A 26013-nucleotide genomic window follows, 5' to 3' on the forward strand; every position below is an offset into this window, starting at 1 on the left:
TTAAAAATATTTCCACACTTCCTGGAGAATTAGTTTCTGATAGATAATACAAGCAGTATAGGAGACAGTTTCCTAGTCTATTCCTAGTACTTACTTAAAGAGCTGTGACTAAACATGAACTTACTGAACATAGCCACTAGAATTGGGTAGGGAAACTATTTCCCACCCTGTCTGAACCCTAGAATTCTTGTATCTCAGTGTTTTCTCATCCCAAACTTGAAAATGGGATTTAAACAAACATTTCTAATGCATCTAACTCTTTTTTTATATAATTTAATATAAAATAGCTTAAATGTTTAAATAAAATACCCATTTTGATCTGAAAGAAAATATTTTATTTTACTTCTTAGAGGGCATGGATAGACAATTTTTTAAAAAATCAAATTGCTTTTAATTGTGAAGTCTCCTGCAATCAGCTTCACTTTTAGCTAACTGAAATATTTGATGAAATATATTTCTAACTAACTTCACCTTATATAACATTGTGTTGAACATCGTTATTTCAGACAACAATAAACCTCACTTAACTAATGTAATTTTTCATTGAAAAGAAGGATGAAGGTGAGGAAAAGAATCGTGCACTTTAAAGGTTGCATATCAGCAATTCTGTGCACTTGTTAACTTTATAGACATGAGAGGACTAATAATTATATAACATGTTTGAATGCTGAATACTTTAACTGGAAAACTTCCCTAAGAGGAATTCATGCATCTCTCATTCCACCCTAATTTTTTTTACAAGCATGTGATGCTGATTTTGGACTTTATTCAGTAAATCTCTGTGTGGGTTCAAGAATCATCAATTGCAAGATTGGGACAGGTTTTTGGGGACTCTGTATTTGGCCTTGGTTACCTGTGTTCCACAACGGTGAATTCCAGTTGGAAGCACTTGCAGGGAAAGTCTACTAGACCAGTCAAATGGGGTTTATTGTGACAGAGGTTAAAGGGTTGCGTTGTTTAGCCAAATGAGAAAAAATGTCCACAATGATCAACTTGCTCTCTAAAAATACCTAGGGCATAAAAAGCAAGGAGAGAGGCACTTCCATGCTGAATGTATTTTTTCTTAGAATAGTTTTTATATTCAAGTATCATTTTATATTGTATTAGATTAGTAACTCTGGTAGACCATTAAATGAATTGGTCTTTTATGTCAGCTGATGATTTCCAAATATCAAGAGAATCACTTGGGTTAATTGGGTCAGCAAACCATGTTTGACAGCTGATAGATTATTTCTTACAACTTAAAGAAAAAAAAAGAAGTTTGGTAAAATCAGAGTCTAGACTGAGAAAAACTATAAGCAAGTCTCAAAATATATTGGTTATTTTTCCAGAATAGCAAAAATAGAATCAAGCACCTTCAGAATTGTCCCTGCAGTGTTGCCTAAACAGCAATAGAAAAATTGCCGCTGAGTGCTGAATAATAACTTGTAAGCACTGAGTCACTTCCTAGCTGTTAAGTTTCACATGATTGACTAACTTCTTTGTTTCCTGTGTGTGCTGAATTTTTGCCTCCCCAGAGATTTGCCTTTTGACCAAGGGCCGTCGAACTGCCAGCGTCCGAGCTGACACATACTGCCGCCTGTACTCCCTTTCCGTGGACAACTTCAATGAGGTTCTGGAAGAGTACCCCATGATGAGAAGGGCCTTTGAAACAGTGGCGATTGATAGACTGGACAGGATAGGTATTATTATTTTTTTCTGTAACTGGAATCCTTAGAACCATTTTTTTTCTTTTCCTTAATTTGAAAGATAAAATGCCTTAAACCCTTCTTAAAAAAATCATTTCTGTCACAATAAAGTAAAAGTTCTGTTGTTCTATGAATATGACTTGTGCAAAGAAGAAATTCTGCAATATCACTTTTAAATAATATAAAACTGAATTTTAGAAAGCTCTCCTACTCCTCAGATGTTTAGTATTTTATACTTCATGGGCCTCAGAGGTTTATTCTGTATACTTTGATAATAATTAATATTATTTATTAATACTGCATATGTCTTTTGCTACTTCATAGGGTTTATGCAGTTTAGTGAGAAGTAGATGACATTTTCCTACATAAATAGTTTACAGATTATGTCTGTAATGCTGGGAAGAGGTGATGTTTCTCAGGACACATAAAATCCATGTTTATTGAAGTGAATTAATCCTTTGCAGCAGGGCTCTCATTTTCCTCACAACATGGGCACTGTTAGCATTGACGACTGCACACTGGAGCTACTCAGATCTGCTTGCAGAAAAGCAGGCTAAAAAAATCCAAGTGAACCACAGAGTGACACAGTGGATTATCAAAGTCTGCCTTTGTGCAACCAGGTGTTCTGGATACCTCTGACAGGACATACTAGATAAAATACTTGAATTTTGCTAGGCAGAAGTGTACACATTGTGGATAATGGAGTATGCTGTGATCACTGCTAACTTAAGGATTTTCTCATATCACTCTCGATACAAACGTGTTTGCAGTTTCTTCTAAGTGAATACGTAAAGAATTGCATGATACTGCTATGTGCTGTCTCTGCTAAGCAGAAAAAGTAACTTTAGTAGAAAATATATAAATTGAATATATATATATATGCAGATTTCTCATATTTAATAGATTTCTGTATAGGTATTGTGGAGATTGTGTACCTTCAATGAACTAAGTTTTCTAATCAAGACTATTCAAACTCTTACAATTTGTCTCTCAAAATTATCTGGAATTACGTACTTAAAAAATATTAGTAGTCAAGTCCAGTCTACTCTTGGAGCAGTAATCCAATCTGAACTGCTGTGGTTACAATAACAAAGTTACACAAGGACAAAAAAAAAAAGATATAAACTGTCTCATGTAAAAAAAAAAATGTGGAATTGTATTCCTGTGTGTCTGATGATACAGAAAAGTGTTGGCATCTTGCAGATACTAAGAATCATCAAGCAAACACCATCCTTTGAGAAAACATCAGGATACAGTTTATAGCAAATCTTTATTGTTCAGCCAGGTATCACATTAGCAGTGAATTCATATTACTTCTCCAGCACTTTAAAAAGATGATTTCTTGCAAGCTAGTGGTCACTGGTTACTAATGTCTAATAATTAGTTCCAGGGAATGTGCTAAATGGCAGATGTATTTATAACTTATGTAACAGTTTAGTGTGCAGGGAATTAGGACAGTTTTGTAATGAGAAAGGAAGATGTTACACATGCAGAGCCCAGTTGCTTTTTCCACCCTGTTGTTCAGTAAATTGCCATGGTTACATTTTCTAAATAATTGTAGTAATAGAAGTGCACTATAAGTGAAGAGGCCCCGAGAGTTCAGGTATCTGTGAAGAACAGGGTGTTAGCGCATGCAGCTCTGGTGCAGAGCGCAGCAGGGAGATGTGCAGGAGGGCTGGTGGGTGAGAGCTGCACGTGCGGCCCCTCGGCTCGGCTCAGCTTGTTCTGTGTCAAGGAACACGCGCTTGGGATGATTGGTGCCACAAGGATCTCAGTGCCAAGCTGGGTTATGCTGTGTGCCCAGTGCTTGGCTTGGTGTTTTCCTAGCTTTTAGGCTGCTGAGATATCCCTCTAGTAGGAGCTAGGATGCTAAATCAGAGTGAGAATCTGCGTTTGGGGCTCTCTAACCCTTCTGCTTCTTTGTAAAGGCAAGAAGAATTTGATCCTCCTGCAGAAGTTCCAGAAAGATCTCAACATGGGTGTCTTCAACAACCAGGAGAATGAGATCTTGAAGCAGATCGTGAAGCACGACAGAGAGATGGTGCAGACCATCACGCCCGTTAGCCTGCAGCAGCTGCCCACACTGAACACCAGCATCTCCGCGATGTCGTCATCTTCGCGCCTCAGAACGCAGTCTCCTCCCGTCTACACGGTCACCAGCCTCTCCCACGGGAACCTGCATTCGCCGAGCACACAGACCCCCCAGCAAGCTGTCATCCTCTCGCCATGCTCCTACACCATGGCCGTCTGCAGCCCGCCCGTACAGAGCTCGCTGGCAAGCCGAACTTTCCAGTACGCCTTGCCGACAGCGTCGCAGCTCTCCCTCATGCAGCAGGGGCCACAGCCGCCGTTGCTGCAGCCCAGCTCGTCGCAGAAGAGCGAGGTGCACAAGAGCACGCAAACCCTGCACGACACCAACCTGACGTGGGATGTGCGGCCCCTGTCTGCCTCGCAGCCTTCCCTGCCCCACGAGATCTCCACGCTGATGGCGAGGTCTCACCCCAGCATGGGCGAGTCGCTCCTCTCCTTCCCGCAGCCTGCGCCGGGGGGTCCTGGCGTGGCCCTGACCGCCCGCGGCAGCACCGTGCCCCAGCGGGTCTCACTCTTCCGCCAGATGTCGTCGGGAGCCATCCTGCCAAACCGGGACTCCACGCCGCCCGCAGCCCCACTGCCAAGGGATTCTTCCACAGTCTTAAGCACAGATCCCGAGGGAGACAAACCGCGATTTGCATCAAACTTATGATCCCTGGAAACTGTGGAAATAATAAAAAGAAAAAAAAAAAACAGACTTCATAATGAACTGAGAATCATCCCAGGAACTCTTTTAGCCTGTTTCCTAATGTACCCCAGCAGTCTACTACGAATTTTAGACAGCTTTGCCCTATGTAACGAATGTAAGAATTATATATATATTTATATATATATATAAAATATATATATATATATCCAGAAAAGGAGTTAAGAAAACCTATCTGAATTCATGTCTTCCTTTCTCGTAACCATTAAAGGAGTCGAAATTCTGCTGAACTATTGTTTATTTTTAATGTGTCAACTTTAAAACCAGTCTAACAGATTTCACTGTTTATAAAAAGGTTTCCTGTTTTCATGGGAAATTTTCAACACAATAGCAAGCTTCTAACAAGAACAAAACACAAAAATAATCGATCAAACTAAAACAGCACTTACTGAGTGATATTTTGAAACCTTCATCCTTTCATTTATTCGTACACATTGCTATTAATTTCTTATGTTGTTGTTTCCCATTGCATTTCATATTTTAAGGCTTTCCATTCAGGATTAGATTGAAAAATAAATATACTGCAAGCATCTGCAGTCCGAAGGCTGGCACTAGCACTGCTCTGGATGGATTGTAATCTCCAACCATGTAAACCATTCTGTTGTTTCAGAAAACTGGGTGGACTTCAATCTTCGCATTGCTAAAGACTTTTACAAAGACTATAATTGCCATTGTAAATAACTTTTTAGACTCAAACAAAAATAGCTGCTGTGTGGGGTACCATTGCAAGGTCTTTGTTTAGGAATTTAGGTTCAGCTCTTCACTTCAAAATTTACAGTTTTAAAATTTGTTGAAGCTAAGTACAACACAACTCTTAAATTGTAATATAATGGCTTAAAACCTACAATGTTACTTTTACATGCAATGTTTTATGCAAAATTGTACGCTTGATCCTGTAAACCACTTGTACTTCACCAATACCATCACTTTTCTTCTCCTTGCCCTAAATAGTATCTGAAAATATTCCATGCATGCTTTGAAAAAAAAGGCTATAAAAATAGGTTCAGTCAGCCATTGTAGGAAAAGGTTTTATGGTATCTTAGAAAATAATAAGCATTAATTAATTGTGTCTACCTTAAAATTCCTATAATGCTGACATTGAATCTCTGGTTTAAGGCTAGAAGTGAGGTTTTTCATGTAAAGGATTATTTGTAAATCACAGCTTGTTTTAGGCTTTCAGGTGCTTTCCGTGTCTTCACTGTAGTTTTGTAGTTGGCTGTGGTGTTAATTTAAAAAATATATATATAATATAGCATCCAAGTCTGTCTGGAAATGCACTATTTGCTCTGTGTATATCGTAATTAAATGGATAGTATATCCTAAGGCATGTAGTTTCAAACATAGCCCATAGATATGAGGTTTATTCTTTTTTATGTCTTCAAAACAGAAAGGAAATGGTGACAGAAAGCAGAGTGAAAGCATAGCGTTTTGTGAACTTTTTTTTTTTTTGCTCAAATCTTCACATTATCTTATATACAAAAGAAGTCCTTTCATAATCATTTGTGCCTGATTTGTCACATTAAATAGAGATTGAAACTAAGTGCGTCATGATTTAACTCATTGAAAAATCAGCATTATGGCTATGATGTAAGCATTTATTCTGTTCTTTAACACCCAACTGAATCATGTTAGGGAAATAAATGCAAAAGCATTCGTCTTCTCCCATTAATGCTGAGTTTAATGATGCATGGAAAAGTTAAATCACATCACGGGCTACGTAATGCAGTGAATCCAGATGTACTTGACAGACGAGTAAATATTCTAAAGCTAACAGAGCTCCAGCCCATGCTGCCTGTTACACCTTTTATTGAAGTGGTACATTAAATAAAAATTTTAAAAAAAATCACCAGTTTTTGCTGACTCCTACTTCCCAGTACAAACCAATGTAATTAACCCATTAGCATGCTGCTGCTGTTAATCTGAGTGGCCCAGAATATTATATGAGGAAGCAATTGTTTAAAAATGTTTGGAACATTATGGCTACGCTGCAAGACCATTTATTTATCAGTAAAATACCCCTTATTTTGCTTAAATACTAACAAATCCTGTCAATTAAGATCATATTCTGATCTTTCAAACTGTTTAAGGTTTACATTTGATAGCAGAAGGGTTAGTAGCGAAATATTTTTATATATATTTTAATTTTAAGCACTATAAAGAAATATTAACTCGCATGGTCTTTCAGTGAAACCATAAATAATTTTTAATGACTTTGTAACAGAGTGGACAATATCTAGAATTTGTATGTTAATTCAACAAAAATGGTACAGGGTAAAAAAATATATATGTGTGTGTATATATATATATATGTATGTATGAATGAATGTATATACTTAGATTAAGAAACAAATTACTCACATTCCTGTAATATAAAGGTCCATTGCTAGTTTCAGAACTGACTTATTTTCTCTGTACATAAGTAAGCCCATAAGTATGGAATCTCACATCTGTACAGGATGAAATGTATTAATGAAAAAGGTTGGATCTTACTCCTGCTGGAAAGACTATAGATCTGATTCTTACAACTGTATGATCAGGGATGAGTTAGATTTTTTTTTCTTTTGTCTTTGCTCAAAGCCATAAATAAATATATATAAAAGATTATTAATAAATTGAAGAAAATATATAAAAAATAAAACCATTAATATTTTCTGGTTCCAATATGTTTATAGCTGAGCAAGTTTTGCCTTATTATGAAAGAAGAACTGTTTGGTTTTGTCTTTTCATTGTTATTTGGCCCAAATTTATATGCACTAGCTATGGGGAGGTGGGGAGAAAACTGCTGGAGTAATTATGGGCACCATAGGAAAAATAGGCAAATTTGAAGATACTACCTGAAATACTCAAGTAATTCCTAAGCAATATTTCCTCTGTAGATTTGAGGAATTCATTGTGCTATAAAACATTATCTCCACAAAGCTCAGATTAATCCACTATCAATAAACTGTAATATTTTGTGAACACAAATATTAGAACCTAGACTTTGTTTATATATATATATAATCTAAAATATGCTAGTGGAGAATACCATGTAATTGTTGGTGTAATTTATGAGAAATGCACTTTGTCATAATCTCATCAACACGTATCTCACTATATGTGCCAATCCCAAGTGATATACCTCTGAACTGTATAATATCTACGATTTATTTCAAGGGAATATTTGTGTGAAATGACTGTTCATTAATGACACTTTAGGTCACTGTAAATGAAAAAGCTTAATCCATTCAAAACAATAGTATGTGTTTTGGTATCAACTTCATTAGTAGCAATATATTAAATAATCCTTCGTTGATAAACTGTGATTATAAGCAAGCATGAATAGTTGCTTTTTCAAATTGCAACTTGAAGTGCATTGTGATATAAATCCAATCCACCCGCAGTAATAAGGATGAGGATTTTACTGGAAACTTCCTGACTAACAGCAAAATCCTATTCTCCATTCTAACACTGCACAGGTGTTGGAGTAGATAACAGGATATACTTTGTTGTTCTGGTTCAGTTGTATTATTTCATACATATTTTTGTTCAAAACCAAAAAGTAAAAGGGTTGTTTTCACACAATATTTTATACCGCTGTATATGATATGTATGATACACATATATATATACGTATACACCAATGAATGTATAGAAATGTCTGTTATATGTTCTTAATATCTATCGCTACCTCAGCTGACCTGTACTTGAATTTGAATTAGGCAATGGCAGCAGAACTGGAACTAGCATGAGTTTTATTTTAAACAGGAAATTACTATGTCTTGATGCATGACATCAAGAGTTAAGCTTAATATTTCTTTCTCAAAATTTACTTGCATTCAGTTCTCTCACTGACTTTAGTATGTCTATCCATGGGAGTTATTTTTCATTCACAGGTGTCGTTCATATAACATGGTGACATCGTTCAGTGAAGAAAACTGTTTTGTTTTAAAAATAAGATATTGGATTTTTAAGCAACTGCATCTTGACTGCTCTGGGAATATGCAATCTTTTTAATAATTTCTACTGTTCCAAAGTCCACTGTTCACAAAAGAAAAATGTTTCAAGATAGAAACAGAAATTGTTTTTCCTTATAACTTCTGGGTCTAAGCTATAAGCGTAATGTGGTACATTCTAGGACGCCTTCTGAAAATTTGATATGCAGTTTCTTTGTTGAGCAGATTTGTCTGCCCCCACTTTTTTTTTTTTTTTTTTTTTTTTTTTGCAAGGAAGAATAAGAGTATTAAAACTTTTCTAGAACATAGTCTGTGAAGAATATGATTTGTAAATCTCATTGAATCTATACTTTTTTTTGGTTAACCAGCAATCATCAGCACCCTGCACTCTTGCATATTCAGTACGTTTATTGGTGTGGTGGGTCATAGAGTCAGATGGCTTAATTTCTGGCCTATGATGACGTTTCCATCACTTCTGTGAATCCAAGCTATATCTTTAAGAACTTACGATAGCACTGGAATGTTCAGATCAAACAAGGAAACGTAGGAAACAGAAACAAGAGGTACTAGTTAAGCAGGCTATCAAGCTTCCTGAAGTGACTTTAAATTAATCTGTGTACCTTACATATTTTAATTATACTTGCATATGTCCCAATTTATACAAATCACATGTTGTATGTGAATGAAAACCACATTTACCAACTCCATTAGATGATCTAGATTATACAGTGTGACTCAGATGATCTTTGGCCTGTGGTCTAAAAGTTTCCAGTTCACATATGAACAGAAATTAAATTTTGCCCTACCCTTGAAAATAGCTCCAGATAAGGGATGTTCTTTTAACGATTTGCAGGTGATACTGTTTTTCTTACTATTCTCCAGCTTTACATATCATATTTGCAGTATGATTCCCTCCATCTCCACCTTGAAGACAGCATATAGTGCTGAGGTAGTTCTTGCTGAAAGGACAGTAGCAAAATTCAATTGAACAAAACTACAGGGAATAGTTAAAGAAGATGCCAAATGCCAAATTTAAAGTCATTCTTCAAAATAGCCTGTATATGAAAGGGAAGCCGGTACTTGAATCATCTTCCCCTTTCCAGAACCCTACCAAGATCTTGATACTGCATCATGGTGCCCAGCAACCCAAAGTCCAGGGAAAAACACATCTCCAATGTTGGCTGCTTCTGAACTCCAGTTACTAAAAAGCTTATATGACCATAGACAATAATTCTCATTGCATTAGCTAGGAATTTTCTCTCTCTTACATTAAGTGACTATTCTGCACTTTATAGGTTCCATATTGTGATTGTCAACACAAAATCTGAGACCTCCACTGATTTATATACCAACCATAACCATCATTATGGATTTACTTCACATTTTCTTTAGGGAGCCAAATATGCAATGAGTGTCCTGTTTTGTTGGTGTGGTGTGGGGGTTCTAAAGGGAGAGACCTGGCTTTGAAGTAGAGAACAATTTTGAACTTTTCTGCCAAAAGCTCCAAGGTATCAAAGGGTAGTAAATGTAGACCTCATCCTGGACAGTTAGTCATTTCCGAGTTTTAGACCCAGGCATTCTATGAATTTGATTTTGATTTCTCTGTGAAGTCAATGAACACAATAGATGTGTCATGCTTGTTATACCACCAACATAGTCTGAATTGTTTAGGAGATGCCTGCAGCATTTTAGATTAATTACTTTTGTTCTAAGTATTAGAGGTTTTATGTCCTATTAAGATAGTCTATCCAAGAGGTGAGTGACGATTAACTGGTGCTAAGACATTGTCACTGGAACAGACAATCTTCCCATTAAGTAGAGAAGAGGGGCAGCAATATTAGGGATGGTCTGATCTGAACTGATCAGCTGGTGTCTGAATTCTTCATCAAAGGAGATTATATTGCTATTGCAAAGCTTCAATTTTTCAATTTTTTGCTCTGGCAACCAGTGTCCTTTCTGCTTACAAGTTGTCTTCATCCTATGCAAAGTCATCTTTGCAAGAGATGTTTACCTTTATTTGGGGTCAGCACTGTATCTCCAATGTATTTCACTCAGTTTAGCTGATAGCTGTATGTTGATGAAAGATTAAGAAAAAAAAAGTGTGTTTTAAAACCTTATGAAGGAATCGCATTGTGGTTCATTTTACCAATCACTATTCTGCTGATCTTGGGTAATTTTATTCACTTGGGCTTTTGGTCTTATATCTCAGATATTGGTCTCTTGCCAGAAATGGTGAATGCTGTGAAAAAAATCAAGAGAATAAATGGCACATCTGGTTTCCTTTCTCCAGTAGCAAGAAGTCATTTATTAGATTCACCAGATGCTTCTGAATCTAGGTTGGCCATCTCAGTGATTTTGCTTCTGTTACTAGCTCCTTTTCAAGACAAAAAATATGGACACGATTTATATGTAGTAGTTAAACACTTGATTTAACTAATCAATTACCAAACAGAGAAACAAACGTCCTCCAGAGAGCAGATGAAAATGCATCATCTGGCACATAATATCAGGGGAAAAAAAAGCTTTTAGGCAGTGGTATAAGGAAAAAAATGTTTCTGACCATTGTAAAAATAAATGAAGATAGTATGTGTCCTTAGTCCCTGTGCAATAAGGTTTAGTTTTTTGGGTTAGAGGAAAGATAACCTATGAGCCAGCAAGTAAGAAACTGAGTTTTTGGGCTTTTCATCTCTTTTATTTGTATGCAATGTCTCAGAACAAAAAATCCAATTAGAAATATAATGTCTGTGAGTTTATTAATCCATTAGGTTTGATCATCTATAAGAACTACAAGTACATTGCTTTTGGCTCTTATGAGATGAATTATTCTAAATGAAGATGTCTCACAGAAGACATCTCTTAGATTTGGAGTTTGGCAAGATGAATATTTTATATTTGGCATTGTTAATAGTTGGCTAAAACTGACATATCTGGAGTGAACTTCCGTGGTGTAGGCAGTGTTATTACAGAAGGCAGCGCTGAGCACAGCACCATCTGCGTGGGTCCCAGTTACTCTAGCTGTTTCAGATCCATTGTTGCCAAGGAGGTCGTGTATTGTTTATTGTGGTGCTATTCTGGGTCATTTCTTGCTCCCTCATCCTGTTCCAAGTAATCCTGTGCAAGACAGACGTACTAGATATCTGGAACTTGCAGATTTTTTTTCTGCCTTAAAACAGTTTCTTATAATTTCAGCTGTGATAGGTGATAAGATACATTGTGCCAAGTGCAATTATTGTCCTCTTTTTTTTCCAGGATGGTCTCTCAGATATTTTGGGGATGATAGGTATAGTAATAGGTACATACCGAAGTCATTTCCAAGGAGCAATGAAAAGAGCAAAAGTGACAGTAACAGTGAATAGAAGAAAGGTGAAGAGAAGTGCCAGCAATGGAATAATTTCCTTGAAATCAGGCATTTGTATTTTGGTTCCCTGAAGGACATGAAAGGATAGGGGAAGGAAGATAACAACATGTCATGTTCTATTTAGGGCTGCCAAGTTGCTCTGTCATGAGAGTAACAATAAAGCACAAGGAGTAGGAGAGAAGTCAGTGTCTCTTGTGCTTCCGTCACAAATATATGGACTTCTTTTAGGAAATTTATTCAATTTCCTTTGAGAACTGAAAGCAAATAGAACCTTTTGATTGCCTTCTGTTGATATCAGAGATGGGTATTCTGGGTGCTTTTCATCCCTGGCCCCATGCATCCTTTTAGCATGCTTGGTGCAAATTGAAAAATGCTGTGGTAATTTTTTTATCATGTTATAATAGCATTGCCCTATATGTCTAAAAATTACTTTTATGAACATGGAAAATATGTGCAAGTGTTATCCACAGAGCTAATTAAACTCCATGGTAGGCTGGTGAAATATGACTATGAGAGGGTACAAAAGCCTCAGAGATGACCAAAAAATACTGCTGATAAGGACATAGCAGAAGCTGCAACACAGCCTAACCAGCATGTAAGATTTCCAAATATGTGTTTTCCAAAGATTTGTTCTAACTCAGAGCAAATCTTACCCTCCCACACATTCCCTATCTTCCACATTTGCTGTGGCCAGCTTATCTCCCATTTCTTTTTTTGCACATCCTGTAAGTCATTTGTTGGCTTCTGGGAGTGAAACCAGAACATCACTGAACTGGTGGTGAAAGAAAACAAATCGTGACAGTACTCTGCAGAAATACGATAATCTTCAGAGTTTTTGGTGGCCACAGAGTATAATCAGAACAGGTTACTTGCTTCATAGTGTGCCCTGCAAATATTAGGGGTAAACAGAGCATTATTTTGAAATCTATCTAGAAAACAACATTGAGAATATAATTGAATTTATCTGTTTGTACATTAAAATGTGTTTTAACTTTGCAGTTGGGGAAAAGCGGAATTCATTAGAGATAGTATGAGCAAGTCTAGTATGAATAAATATATTACCACTATGTTTACCACCCCATTAACATCTAAGAACACTCATACACATTCTGTTTTGTGATAAAGCATCTTCCATTGATAAACATTGTGAAAACTTGTTAAAAGTGTATTGGCACTAGCACTCTGAAGGTATGCCCATCTAGCAAAAAGATGAGAACCTATCCAGTAGTGTATAAAGAAAGTAAAATAAACTAAAAGATAATGAATGAAAGAAAACGAACACATAGTAATGTAAATCTAGAATCCCTGGGTGGTCTTTTCTGCAGACGTCACTGTAGCACAGATTTCTACATCTTGAATGTGAAAAATACACATTAGGTGGATTGTTAAAACTCTCTCTGATCTTCACCTTTGCTAAGTGGATGCAGTACCAGACTCAGGAGCTGACAAGACAGTTTTTTAGCAAGCAGAAGAATGCTGAAAATCAAAACTATTGATTCCAAATTTTAGGCCTAGGGAAATGTTTTAGCCAAAAGTGTTTGATAATCTTAAATTGTTGCCAGATGTTAAAATATTAAATGCAATACTGTAGACATCTCATTTTAGACTTTTTTTTTCAGCAAGTAGCATCCATCACCCTCATTATTCCTTATTCTAAGATTGAAATCTCATCAATATGGTTGAGTTTTGGTTATTACCTTTAATTCTTATATTTCCTGTTGGCAATCAACAGTACTGTTTAAAAGAAAAATAGAAATCCTTATCTGATAGAACGAGAGTGATCTCTTTAAGAGACAGAATAAAGAAATCTCACACTCTTCCATGCACTACAAACAACACTTCTTCACATCTGCTCCCACACTGTCATTATGGTACCAGCCCTTCAGCTTAGATGCAGCTGTCCTGCACCGCTTTATCCAGTTTTCCAGACACCAGGTGGGGTTTTGTTCTCTTTCCAGGACAAACACAGGTTATTCACAGTGTTCATGTACATTTTCAAACTGTTCAAATGATACACATGCATACACTATGTTGGTTGTGGGATAGGTGCACAGTGCAGCTGGTGGCCAGTAACTAGTGGTGTCCCTGGAGGATCGGTATTGGGGCCAGTACTGTTTAATGTCTTCATTAACAACATCCATAGTGAGACAGAGTGCACTCTCAGCAAGTTTTCCAAAAACCTCAGTCTTGGGGGGAGGAATGGGAATGAATATACTGGAGGACAGGGCTGTGCAGAGGGACCTTGACAGGCCAGAGGAATGGGCTGACAGGAACCTCATGAAGACCAACAAAAGTGAATGCAAAGGCCTGCACCTGCCGTGAAGTTACCCTAAGCAACACTAAGGCTGCAGTCTGACTGTGTAGCAAGCAACTTTGCAGAAACGACCCTTAGAGTCTTGGAGAACAACATTAACTGAACCTGAGCTAGGGTTAGGCCCCGGCAACAAAGGCAGCAATTGGGGTAGTGGGCTGTTTTACAGAAGCATAGCCAGTGGGCAGAGAGGCGCAATCCTTCTCCTCTATTTAGGAGTAAGACTGAATCTGAAGTATTGTGTTCAGTTTTGGACCCCTGTTCCAGATGGGCTTGGGATTCGGCAATAATCACGCCAGAATGCATGAATTCCCTTGACAGGTTGGTCACTCAAACCCCAAACAGGAATTACTTCCCCCTTGCACTTTTCTGGGTTCCCATGCACTACTGTGACCTCCGCTCCCGTGTCCACCAAGGCACGAACCATTTGTCTATTTTGTTCCGAACAATAAATGGCACGTGTAATGAACGATCGATCATCTCGGCGAGCGATGTTACATTGGAACCCTTTGGACACTGGAGCTTGCCCCTCCCCCCGCCTCCCCATTCTTGTTTTGGACGTCCAAGCCCCTCCTGAGGGAGAAAAACTGGTTCCAGTTCTTCCTTCGGTCTGAATTGTAACACCGTCTGCTTTACATCCTCCCATGGGTGCAACACCTGTGATCTATCAGCCTTGGACATTATTCCTGAGCGTTGCTTCACAGCTTGGACCGCACGGACATTATGTCGGCGTGCTAGCTGGCATAATACTTCTGTTGGTTTCCCATCAATTTCCTGTCTATCAACGCCCTTCTGTAAAAGCAGACGGAAGATCCGAGCTCGCTCCCTGGATTCCGACCCCACGTTCCCACTCAGCCCTCTTTTCTCATTGCCGCCTTTTCCATCCACCTCTAACGCCAATCCTGGAAGGTCCCCTATCTGTTGCAACTTTTCAATTACGTTCTCAATAGGGTTTCCTTGTTCTGACATCAGAAGTGGAATGAGATAGGGGCGCCACGCTCCTGGGCAGCCCTCCAACAACTTATTTTGCATCCGGGGTAGCAACAGCTGTTGTAGATAAAGCTCTGGACTTCCCAATTCTATAGCAATCTTCATGGCCTCTGCCTTAAGCATCTGGCATGCTTGTCCTATAGTTACACGGGAGGGGCTGGATGGGGGCCAATCGCCGTCATTAGTGTGGCGGTAAGCGAGACCCTCGGCTATCACAGCAATGAGACTCTTGCTGCTTCCGTCCATGCTTCGCAGGGCGGACTGTACATACATGTCATTAGTTAACCCCCAAAACCTCGAGGCATCGACATTGTCAATTATCACCGAATCGGCCCCTTCTTTCATTAATCTTACCATCCAGCACTGTGGTTTGTCCCCGGGTTGTTGTTTATATTTTGCTAGCAGATTCTTAATATCTTCGGGGGTAAAATTGGTTAGTTCATCCTGTCACACCACTTGTCCTGGCCCTGGCAGCACAGCTTTCCTTTGCATTACCGGGGCGGCTCGCCTTTTTGGTTCGTCCTGCGATGGGCCCTTCTCCTCTGGTGTGGGGACTTCCTCGTCTGATTCCCAAATATCCCCATCCCAAGTCGCCAGGTCCCATTCAGGGTCGGTGATAATAGTCCGCACGCGGCTCCCCTTCTGCCCCAGTTTTCTTCCTTGCCTGATCCAACTCCCTCTGATCATTCGTCTCCAGCAGAGCCTGCCTCTGCACCACCTGGGTGGCTCGGACTGCCTGTAACTGCTCTTGGAGGAGCTGATTCCTCTCCTGTTCCTCCTTTAGCTGCCCCGCTAGAATCTTACATGCATACAGCAGAGCACCTCCCATCTGACTGGCATGTTCCAGTCAGACCGAGTTCTTAGTACAGTCAGTCTCTACAAACGGACCCCAATACTGTAACACCGCCATGGGGTCCTTCTGGGTCCATGGTTCTGGAGAAACCTGGGTGCAGGTCTCCCATCGGTCCCATAGAACATTCCAAGGTTCTGGCCCCCATTCAGGGCATTCCCTCGGAGGCGCAGCCTCCCTACAGTCGCCAGTGCTGCCTGCAGCTCTCTCGAAAAAGAACCACCGCATGTCACACACACAATAAAGACCACAAACACAAATAGCACAAACACGATTTCTATCCAGTGGCCCGATCTCACCTAGCTATGCACTCCACTAGTGAGTTCCACTGTTTAATTACCAAATCCCATCCTCGTCGCCAATTATGTTCTGGATAGGCTCGGGATTCTGCAATAACCACTTCAGAACGAGGTGACTACATCGAGCATTTATTCAGGTGAAAGCACATAAAAGAAGAAAAGTATGGATAACTACTCACGAGGTGATACCTGCCGGCGGGATACTGGATCCGAACATCCTCTCGAGCTGGCAGTTCAGAGAGAGTTGCTGACCGGCTCCCGCGGAGACAGCATAGGCCTCAGAGTTAGGAGTTCCTCCCCCCCCCCCCCCACTCTCTCCACACTGTCCTCTTTATGCCTGGTGCATCCTGGCACAGTGTGATGGATATGCTCCTTCCCCAGCTCATCCTGACTTCTCACACATATCCCTGTTCAGGTGTTAACTACCACATTATCTGATCCTGGTAGTTGCCTCCCTGATTTCTTCCCCCACCCAGACATTAACCATCAATAACAGTCCTGATGGCCCTTTCCTGATGGAGAGATAAGGCCAACTGTGAGTACACCAGCCAACAGTCATTTCTGAATTGAAAGAATGACTATCAGTCAATCATCATCTTATCCCATAAATACAGGGACAGCCCAAGAGCCCATTGAGCTCTCCTTGCATGGCAGTGGGCTGCATGCCAGGATCTCCCCTTGAGCAGGGACTCAGGGACGCCTCTCAAGGATACTCCTCGAGGTTAAGAGATCCTTCCCACTACAGATTCGTGGTAAGTGACTATAGTGCGCCTTTCTCTTTCTGAATTTGTAAACCTTACTTTGTAACTGTGCACAAATCCCTTAGACATAAACCGTTGACCAGGTCTGGGACTAGGACTGGATCCAGCCGCACCCAGGTTCCTCTCAGAAGGAGTTTGGAAAGCAAGGGGGTCCAATCTGAACCTCGTGACCCAAAGGGAGGGTGTCCTTGATAATTCTGTGTGTATCTTGAACCTCCATGCAGTAACTAATAAGTGACCTTGCCATAGAATCTCGTGAAACCATTGTCATTACCAATAAAACCTATTCCTATTTCTTTCCCATGAGTGAAGTGCATTGTGTCACTCACCCCCACCACCACTCCTTCTGTGACACACGTAGGGTCAGTACGACCCAGGAGGCAGCCCAGGGGGCAGACAAACTCCGCCTCTGGTTGCGCAACTCTCCCCCCTGGGTGCGCAGGCGCGCGTACCAGTCGGAGGTCCCAGCCCTCAATTCGAGGGTCCTGCCTTCCTCCTCTTCTTCCTCATTTCCGGGTGTTTGACCTCCAAAGCTAGTTTGGAGGACGTCCGTGGTTAAGTTGGCTACAAGCCCGGCCGAGCGACCGGCTTCAACAGGTTTCCGGGGCGGGTCTGCCTGTGAACCGGGCTGAGCATCTGCATCCGTGCTCCTTATCGCTCAGCCTAGGCAGGCAAAAATTTTTTTTCTCAAGGTCTGGCCTCTGCTTCCCACAGGACATTTTTATGACTCTACAGATCACAGAAATTTTCATTGCCAATACACTTAGGCATTGCAGTAAAATCCTCCAAAAATCTAGTTAGGAGCATTTGAAAATCTGAGTCTCCTGCTATAGAGAGGGGTGAGTGATATTAATCCAGCATAGTGGATTTAAGTTAGAACAATAAAATATGTATGTCTATACTAGTATCCTAAATGAGACTCATGTGACTTTAATACATACTGGTTTGTATAATATATAATTCATGTCTCTATTTTTTTACTACACAAGTTCATTTTTCACTGCAGTAACATGGTTGTTTAATGTCACTGTTTTTCTATATCAATGCCCTTTATGACAAAATAAATATATACTGCTGGGAGTGGTATTGATTTAATGGAAGAAAGTTGATTAAAGGACAAGCAATGATTCAAAGTGTTGGCAATAGGTAGACCTGTGGGATCTCGTGGGGAGGTTTTTGAGGGAAAATGAATTGCTGAGAATTATTTTGAAATATAACAGGTCTGCTTTGAAACTGGAGAAATCATAAATAAAATAACAAAATAGAATGGCCCTCTTTAATACTACGATTGAAAAATTGTAGCAGGGAAGAAACAGGAAGAAACTGCTTCCAGGACAGTACTGGAAGAAGGCAGTTTGAAGGTAGGTAGTTATCAGCATAACTGCAGGCCTATATGCTGGGCTTGATCCACAGTCAAAAGGAAATTTCCATTGACTTAATAGACTGGTTTTCTTTTAACAAGTTAGTGGGGTTTTTTTGTTGTTTTTTTAATTCACCATATGGCTCTTAATAACTAGATCACTACTAATAAAGCTCAGAAATTATGTTAGGAATTCAACCGTGAAATTGGATGCAGCCAGCTAAGTCAGAAGTAGAACAACAATTAACAAAATATTGGTAAATGTAAATCATGGAGAATCTTGTAATACCTTTATACACTGCCAAGAGCACAAAATCTTCATTTTCTTTTATTAAATGCATCTTTTGGTAAATAGTACCAGCAATTCCTTTGCTCCAGCTGTATATGAATACGTGAGCAATTGACATATAATTTCAGTGCAACCCAACTGTAAATAAATTGTGAAACCTTTATGCCTGTGCAGTAGTACAGTCATCTCTACGCAGGCAGATATCAGACTGTGGGAGTCTTGCCCCTTTAAAACTAATATGGTTTTGGCCACATATAGTGTTAAAAAATAGCTTGCCAGGAATTTGAAATGATTTTTCAGTCTTTCATTTTGGGGTAGTAATAACAGCTTAGAGTTAGAATGTGAATAATAAAGCTGATTCCTAGCATTCATGCTTTTAATTTGTTCCTCCCTCCTCCCCCCTATTTCACTCATCTCGAACAAGGAAAATAGATCAGACAGCTTTGTCATATACAAATGTAAGACTACATGTACAGCTTAAAAAATCTGCTTTTATTAACTTTGAATGTCTATTCAAATTTGTCTATTAATTTTATGTGAGAGGAATGGAGGAATTTTGCATTGACTGTGTTCCTTAGTCAGCATTTGATATTCTTTATGTCTGCCAGAATTAGAGATTTCGACTCAAATTTTTGATTTTTATCAAGCACAATGGTATCATAGAAAAAACTTTGTAGCCCCTTGTGATCATCATTTTTCAAATAGCTGTCTATGTGGGAAAGCACATTGTTTTTGGAATTCCCTTCTCCCAGCATTTTAAGACTCATATTTAAAAACCCAAGTTAATAAAAATCAAAGTAATGAAAATTTATTTATGTGAGGTGAGCTTGTCAAATTCAGACTCCTTCCCTGCTACAAAATTTTATGTATATTTTTAAAGTATGCATTATCCTTACATACACTTAGAAACCATCTCTTTGATAGACTGAGGAAGTGCGATACTCATTGGCATTCATTTCATTAGCAATCTAAATCACTTTAGATGACATGTTTTGGCAGAGACTCTTGAAAATGTCTTGGGGTGATCTCACTGAGATGGAAGCCAGCACTGTTAATTCACTGTTTTAGGCCATTTTTCGCTGAATTCACCTTGACTGGACTCTCTTGTCATATATGAGGAGAGTTGGCTGCCTAGGAATAGGCTCCTGTTCAACTTGTGACTGAGCAGAGGGAGGCTTGACCCTATAGAAAATTTCAAGGAGAAAAGAAAGCCAAAGCTCTTGCCAGAGAAAGCAATGCTGAGCCACATATTTCTTCCTAGGCCAAAGAGAAACATTTTCCATCATTCAGGTTTCATAGCAGAGAACCCTCATCTGGCACCTATACAAAGATAGACCTTCATTTCTGGCTGAAACCTAAGGCTTTCTGCCAGATAAATGAATAAAAAATCATCTGGGATATAAAGGACTCCATCTCCTCTAACTGAGCAGCAGCATGACAGAGATGTCCTGCTTCACTGGATAACCATGAGCACCTCCATCCCTGGGGCATTGCAGAGTGAGATTTTAACACCTCCAGTTGAAATTGCTCTGTTGTGTTTATCTCGTAGCTTGCTACATAAGGCATTTTCCTAAGAGGTGCAAAATTTAGATTAAAATTTCCATTTCAAGGGAAACGTGGAGCCCGGCTCTCCCATATCCCAAATGGGCAGTGGTGCACACTACACCAACGTGTAAGTGCGCAAGGCACTTGGGCCTCCCTCCTGTGCCATAGCATGGACTGCACCATGCAGTTCTGTTACTGACCTCTTAGGGCTGAAGTGCGAATTAGATGCATAGCCTGGATGCTTCAATGGGTTTCCCCATCACCAGGAATTTATTCATGGGGAAAATAAGCGGGAGAAGCCTAAGAGCCTAGAAACCTTAGCTGAGGAGCCAAGAGGTTACAGCAAGGTTAGGGAGATGGTTTAGTTGGCTTGGTGGCGAAGGGTTTACAGTTGGACTTGATGATCTTAAATGTCTTTTACAACCACTATGATTCTATGATTAGGCTCTTGTGGATAGCACTGGGGTCTGTGTGTAGGACTGAGCACCCATATACCCCTCAGGAATCTCACTCTGTGCTCTTCAGACACAGCTCAGAAGTTAGGATGAATTTTAGCAAACATATTTTTTTCTGTACGTCACAGCTTTTCTGCATCAGTTCATCACAAATGATGAATATTGGACCCCTGTATAGGTTCCGATCAATAACTGGTCATCTCTGTGCAGCAATACCTCTTCTTAGTGCATGATTTTGATTATTGCTTCTTTTTTAGAGTATGCCCCATTTTCAGTGGAAAAAAATGCATACTTGATCCGAAGTGACAGTTGTCAAAAAGCGAACATTTTTTTTTTCTGATTTGAAGGCTTCAATTAACAGCATTATAGGTAAATTATTACTTAATCATGCATTCAAAGATGCTGCCCTCATTGGTTACATGACACAATATGCTTGGACAGGACCTGAAATCTGATTTTTCTTATCACATAGCTGAGCCAACAATTGCTAGTGGCTTTTGATTCAGTACAATTTACAGATTTTCTGCTTGGTTTATGATGTGCTAGATTTTTACCTCACCCTTTTTTTATGTCAGTTTTTATGTGTTCTGTGTGAAGAAGCTTTGCATAGAAAGTTTCCCAGATTTTAATAGCTCTAAATGTTGAGTGTTAATGGCTGTTTGCTTTGCATTATCTTATTATCTTTAGATGATGCCCCGAAACGATAAAAGTCAACATCTCCTTTGAGATGCACATTTCAAATACATGTACAGAAAAATAGTATGTCTCCTTTAGTTGTAATTTTGTTGAATGCTGCTGAGTTCCTCTCAATTACATTTGCTTAATTATTTTTCAAAGTAAGGCAACCTACAGAGCAGAAAAAAAGAATATTCCTAAAAAGAATATTCCTTTCAGTGATGTGGTTACTTTTGAACAAAATTTATATCTGAAACATAGACAATGCCTATTCAGATTTGGAGATCTGTTCCAGATTAGCATTTAAGATTATGGTGTATAAAGTGTGCAGTGTGTCTGTACTTCATAATCTGAAGCGGTGCCTTCAGAAGAGGACTACATGTGCTGGGAAGTCTGCGTGAAAGGCAGGGGTGGTCACCTGCACAGCAGACTTAGCAAATGTAGGTGAGGTCCAGCTCAAAACCAGAGGCTTTGGCCCTTGGGCTGTGATAAATGTCAGTAATGAGACCCCCAGATTCATTGAGCATCAGCTCTGTCAATGAAGAAACAATAAGCAGACACTGTTTTTCTTGTACCTTTATGTACATGAACAGTATCTATATCTTACAGTTTTCTAAGTGTTTTGGAAAACAGTCCTTAAACCACTCCTTAAGGTGTTGACTCTTAAAAAACGTTCTACTTCAATAATTCAAATCTATTTTCTGCTGCCCTGATTTTTGCTTTACATTTTTCATTCTTCACATATTAATATATATCGACTTTTCACTTCCAGATAGCAGAAGCTGTTTTTTGTGAAAATTTTTGACCATCTTGATAGAACAATTTGTTCAGTAAAAGAAAGAGTGCACTAACGTAAAAATGCAAGTAATTTGAATAAAATGACACATTATTGCTGATTGATAGTATTTATGACTCATTTTATCCATTTCTTCCTGATGTTTGTATAAAAAGCTTTTCTATTCATGATACATGCACAGAAAATGGGCAGTTACACTTACTAATGTGTATACCTAAAGATTTGCAAGAATTTCTTGAAATATCTAATTTCCTCTTCTTATTAATAATATCTTTTGTCATTGAATCTCAGAACAGAAATGAAACAAAGAGATTTAGATAATCAGTCTTGGCTAGAAAATAAAAATAGAACACAAAGTTACTGCTTTTTTTCTCCGATGAAGTTTCCTTTGAATTTTCCTTGATCTTTAAAGAGGGCGTTAAGTGCATTTCCGAAATTCTTCTCTTCTTATCTCTTCCTGACAACTTACTTTCAGCAGAACTATTGTGACTAAGGGTCACAATACACCTGACACAACTTTAACTGTCCAATAGTCATTGTGGTGTTCAAAAGCCCAACGACTTGATGAACAGATCTCTGAAGGTCCTAATATAATTTTTGAGTTGACTGAAGAACTGATGTGAGAGAATTTCTCGAGAAAAGGGAACTTAGAGAAAAATAGAGCCTAACAGAAGTTATGGCATTACAGAGGCTTGCTTGAGGTGAGAGACAGTTACCACTTCCAGGATGGTTGGTACGTGCGGAATCTACTTCTCCACGATTCCCTAGGCAACACAATCTGCCCTCCTAGCACGTACTAATAAGAGTAAACGAAGAGTGGAGCAGAACGGAGACACCATGGCCAAACTTTGTTGGCTTCCCTGCGGAAGGGATAATCCGATGGTGCCGTGCAGACGACGAGAGAATGGAGGGTGGAGTGAAGTGAAGACATGGCGGCCAAACTCTGTTGTACTCCCTGCAGAGGTGGCAGCCTGGTGGTACCGTGCAGCTGATAAACCACATAGTGTGATGTCTGGTGCTGGGCCAACAATGGTGGCGGATCAGTCCCTTCCAACAGACTTTGCTCAAACTCTCCTCCTTCTAATCTCATTATAATACCAATACACAACCCCATCCCAGAAGTTACCTGTCGCAGTCGTGGCGGCCAAAAACACAAACAACTGGGGTAGATGCAACGCAAACTGCGCTTTATTGTTTTTTAGGTACATTATTTATACCCAGCTCTCCTCGTCCTGGCTGCTGCTTATTGGTGAGGGCTACAAAGGACAGTAGCTAGTAACAGATTTATGATTGGATGTTGTGTTATTGTGTTATTGTTCCCACTCTTGAGCAAGCTGTTACCATATCAGGAATAGTTGGATTCCCTGGCATCACTTCAATTATTTTCTGACAATCTTCGTTAGCATTATCTTTAGCTAGCTGAGTGCACAGTCTCTCTCTCAAATCATCATCCTCTACTTGTTTTTCTAATGATGTAGCAATCCGTTCAACAAATTGTAAGAATGGCTCTTTAACCCCTTGCTTGATTGCTGTATATCTAGGACGGGGCGAGGCCAGCTCCATAGTTTGTGTCAGAGCTGACATACCTAAACGTTGTGCCTGTGCAAGAATACTAGGGTCCCATTGAGCCTGAAGATCAGGGTTAGCAAAAAGACCCGTTCCCATCAAAGCGTCAACGCCAACTCCCTGCTGCGGATCTCCTTGCGGCAATCGCATGTTATCTAGTGCAGCCCGCTCAGCTAATCTCCTCCAGTGTTCCATAAACACTTGATTCTCTACAGGCTGGAACAGAATCTGAGCAAGATGGGTTATATCATACGGGGCTAAAAGATCCGCATTAATAATTTGGATCAGCCGCATTACCTCTGAAGAGTTAATACCATATTTTGATGTACATGTCTGCAGGTCTTGCACTACTTTCCAGGCAATCGTGCTATGTTCATCCCTTCTTCCCGAGTTGGGGGCCGCCTTAAACACAGGAAAAGCTTCCAAACCACAGCCGACAATTTGAGTGGAGGCCTCTGAGGGGTAACCGATCTTATCTAACAAATCCCATTGCCCCATTTCGGCTGCCTTTCGGCTACCTGATCCCAGAATTTGCCAGGCTGTCGCGGCAACACAGTCACCGTGACGGGGGGGAGAGTCCAGGGTTCAGCTGCTAATCTCAAGGTCCGACATTGAGAACTCCCTATAGTCTCTTTCACAGAAGGACGAACAGCAGAAACCGCCTCCTCCTCCTCCTCATCCGAGGAGTCTTGGGGGAGAGGGGGTGGGAAACGTTTTTTACTGCGGATTTCTTCATCATTTTCCTTCTCCCCCTCTTCAGGAGGAGCAGAGGGAAGCACAGGTTTATTTAAAGCGTTCCACTCGGCCAACTGTTGCGCAGGTGTCTTATAGAGGGGGGGCAAAAACTCACTGGGAGACTTCCCCCGTCGCCGCATCTTAACCAGCTCATCAGGCGAGGGGTACTTACGACTCAAGTTGGTTTCATGTTTCAACGACCCAGAGGCGCCCGTGGAGCACTGCAAAGCGTCCATTTGCTCCGTAACAGACTCTATAGGAGAAGGATGCTTCTCCTGGTCCTCTCTGTCTTCCCCTAATAGAGGGGTACTTTCTGGCATCACAGGAATGCTCTCCTGGTTGTGCTCCGCTGCCCAATCCTCCAAAGTGTCCTGCAGCAGTCGCCAAGTAGTAGGTAAACCCTCTACCTCTTTAGAGCCTCTAGAAAGGGCATCCCACAGCTTATCACCGACCTGCCAAGCGCTCACATTAAATGCAACAGCTGAAGTGGCTTCAAACCCCTGTCCTCGGCACCAGAGCAACAGGCGGCGTAACTCATAGTCAGTAACTTTAATACCTCTCTGAGCAAGTAAGGTCTTCCATGTAGATAAAACTAGGGCTTCCTGCTTTGTCAGGTTTTGCCCCATATCTGTGTATTTCCGCTCTCTGCAGCACACCTTCGAGAAGTGACAGTCCCGCTTGCACCTTCAAGAGGTGACAGTCCCACTCGCACCTTCAAGAGGTGTCAATCCCGTTCCCGGCGGCTCACCTTCACAAGGAGTCAAATCACAGGTCCGGACCACGCAGCTTCCCTGCTGCTCTCAAGTTCCGCTGGGCTCCGCCACCACCGCCAGTCGCCAGGCGGTCCACTTCTTATTATCACGTCGGGGTCACCAGTTGTCGCAGTCGTGGTGGCCAAAAACACAAACAACTGGGGTAGATGCAACGCAAACTACGCTTTATTGTTTTTTAGGTACATTATTTATACCCAGCTCTCCTCGTCGTGGCTGCTGCTTATTGGTGAGGGCTATAAAGGACAGTAGCTAGTAACAGATTTATGATTGGATGATTCTTAGCTTGGCCAGTTTCTGCTCCGTGGCCAAACCTCCTTAAACTTGTTAACAACTGTCTGCTGTCTTGGTGTGAACTCCCTATCTCATAGATACATTCTAATCTTCTCAAGGTTAACATTCTCTGCTAAGGGAGCCAGGGATTTCACAGACCAGCTGCAATCTCTGACAGTTACCCGCTTCCAAGGAACGACCACTCCTCACTGAGCATGCTCTCTAGATTTTCAATTAACTCGAGAGACTTTTTTTAAATCAATGAATAACAAAAGTAAGTATGACTAGAGTCACTCAAGCTCCACCTAAATGTAAAAGAAAATATATAAAAGGCGAACTAAGGAAGGAAGAATGGGGTAAGAACGAAAAGGAAGAATGGGACGGTAAGAATGGAGGAAGAGGAACTAAGGAAGAAGGAAGAGGAGAGAGGGAAGATTCCATCATAACTTCTGAATCAGTCGACATGCTGAACCCCTTTCCTCACCTCGGGTCAGGACACTGCCTGAGGAGACTCCTCAAGATTGAGAGCTCTCTCCCATCTTCTGGGTGAGTGATGATTG

General features: G+C 40.3%; 1 protein-coding gene across 1 annotated transcript in view; it reads left to right on the forward strand.

The window, feature by feature from the left end:
- The window catches only part of LOC104565757 (potassium/sodium hyperpolarization-activated cyclic nucleotide-gated channel 1-like), an 88020-nt gene extending 83480 nt beyond the window's left edge, over positions 1–4540 (forward strand). Inside the window, exons 6-7 of the mRNA XM_088538353.1 lie at positions 1518–1682; positions 3617–4540. Coding sequence (XP_088394479.1) covers positions 1518–1682; positions 3617–4431 — 980 coding nt within the window. The 3' untranslated portion in view covers positions 4432–4540. The remainder of the gene's footprint in view (positions 1–1517; positions 1683–3616) is intronic.
- The last annotated feature ends 21473 nt before the right edge of the window (positions 4541–26013 follow it).

This window comes from Tinamus guttatus, unplaced genomic scaffold (assembly GCF_059628265.1).
Source record: "Tinamus guttatus ecotype Peru unplaced genomic scaffold, ASM5962826v1 Tinamus_guttatus_pri_ptg001027l, whole genome shotgun sequence".
NCBI classification, from domain to species: domain Eukaryota; kingdom Metazoa; phylum Chordata; class Aves; order Tinamiformes; family Tinamidae; genus Tinamus; species Tinamus guttatus.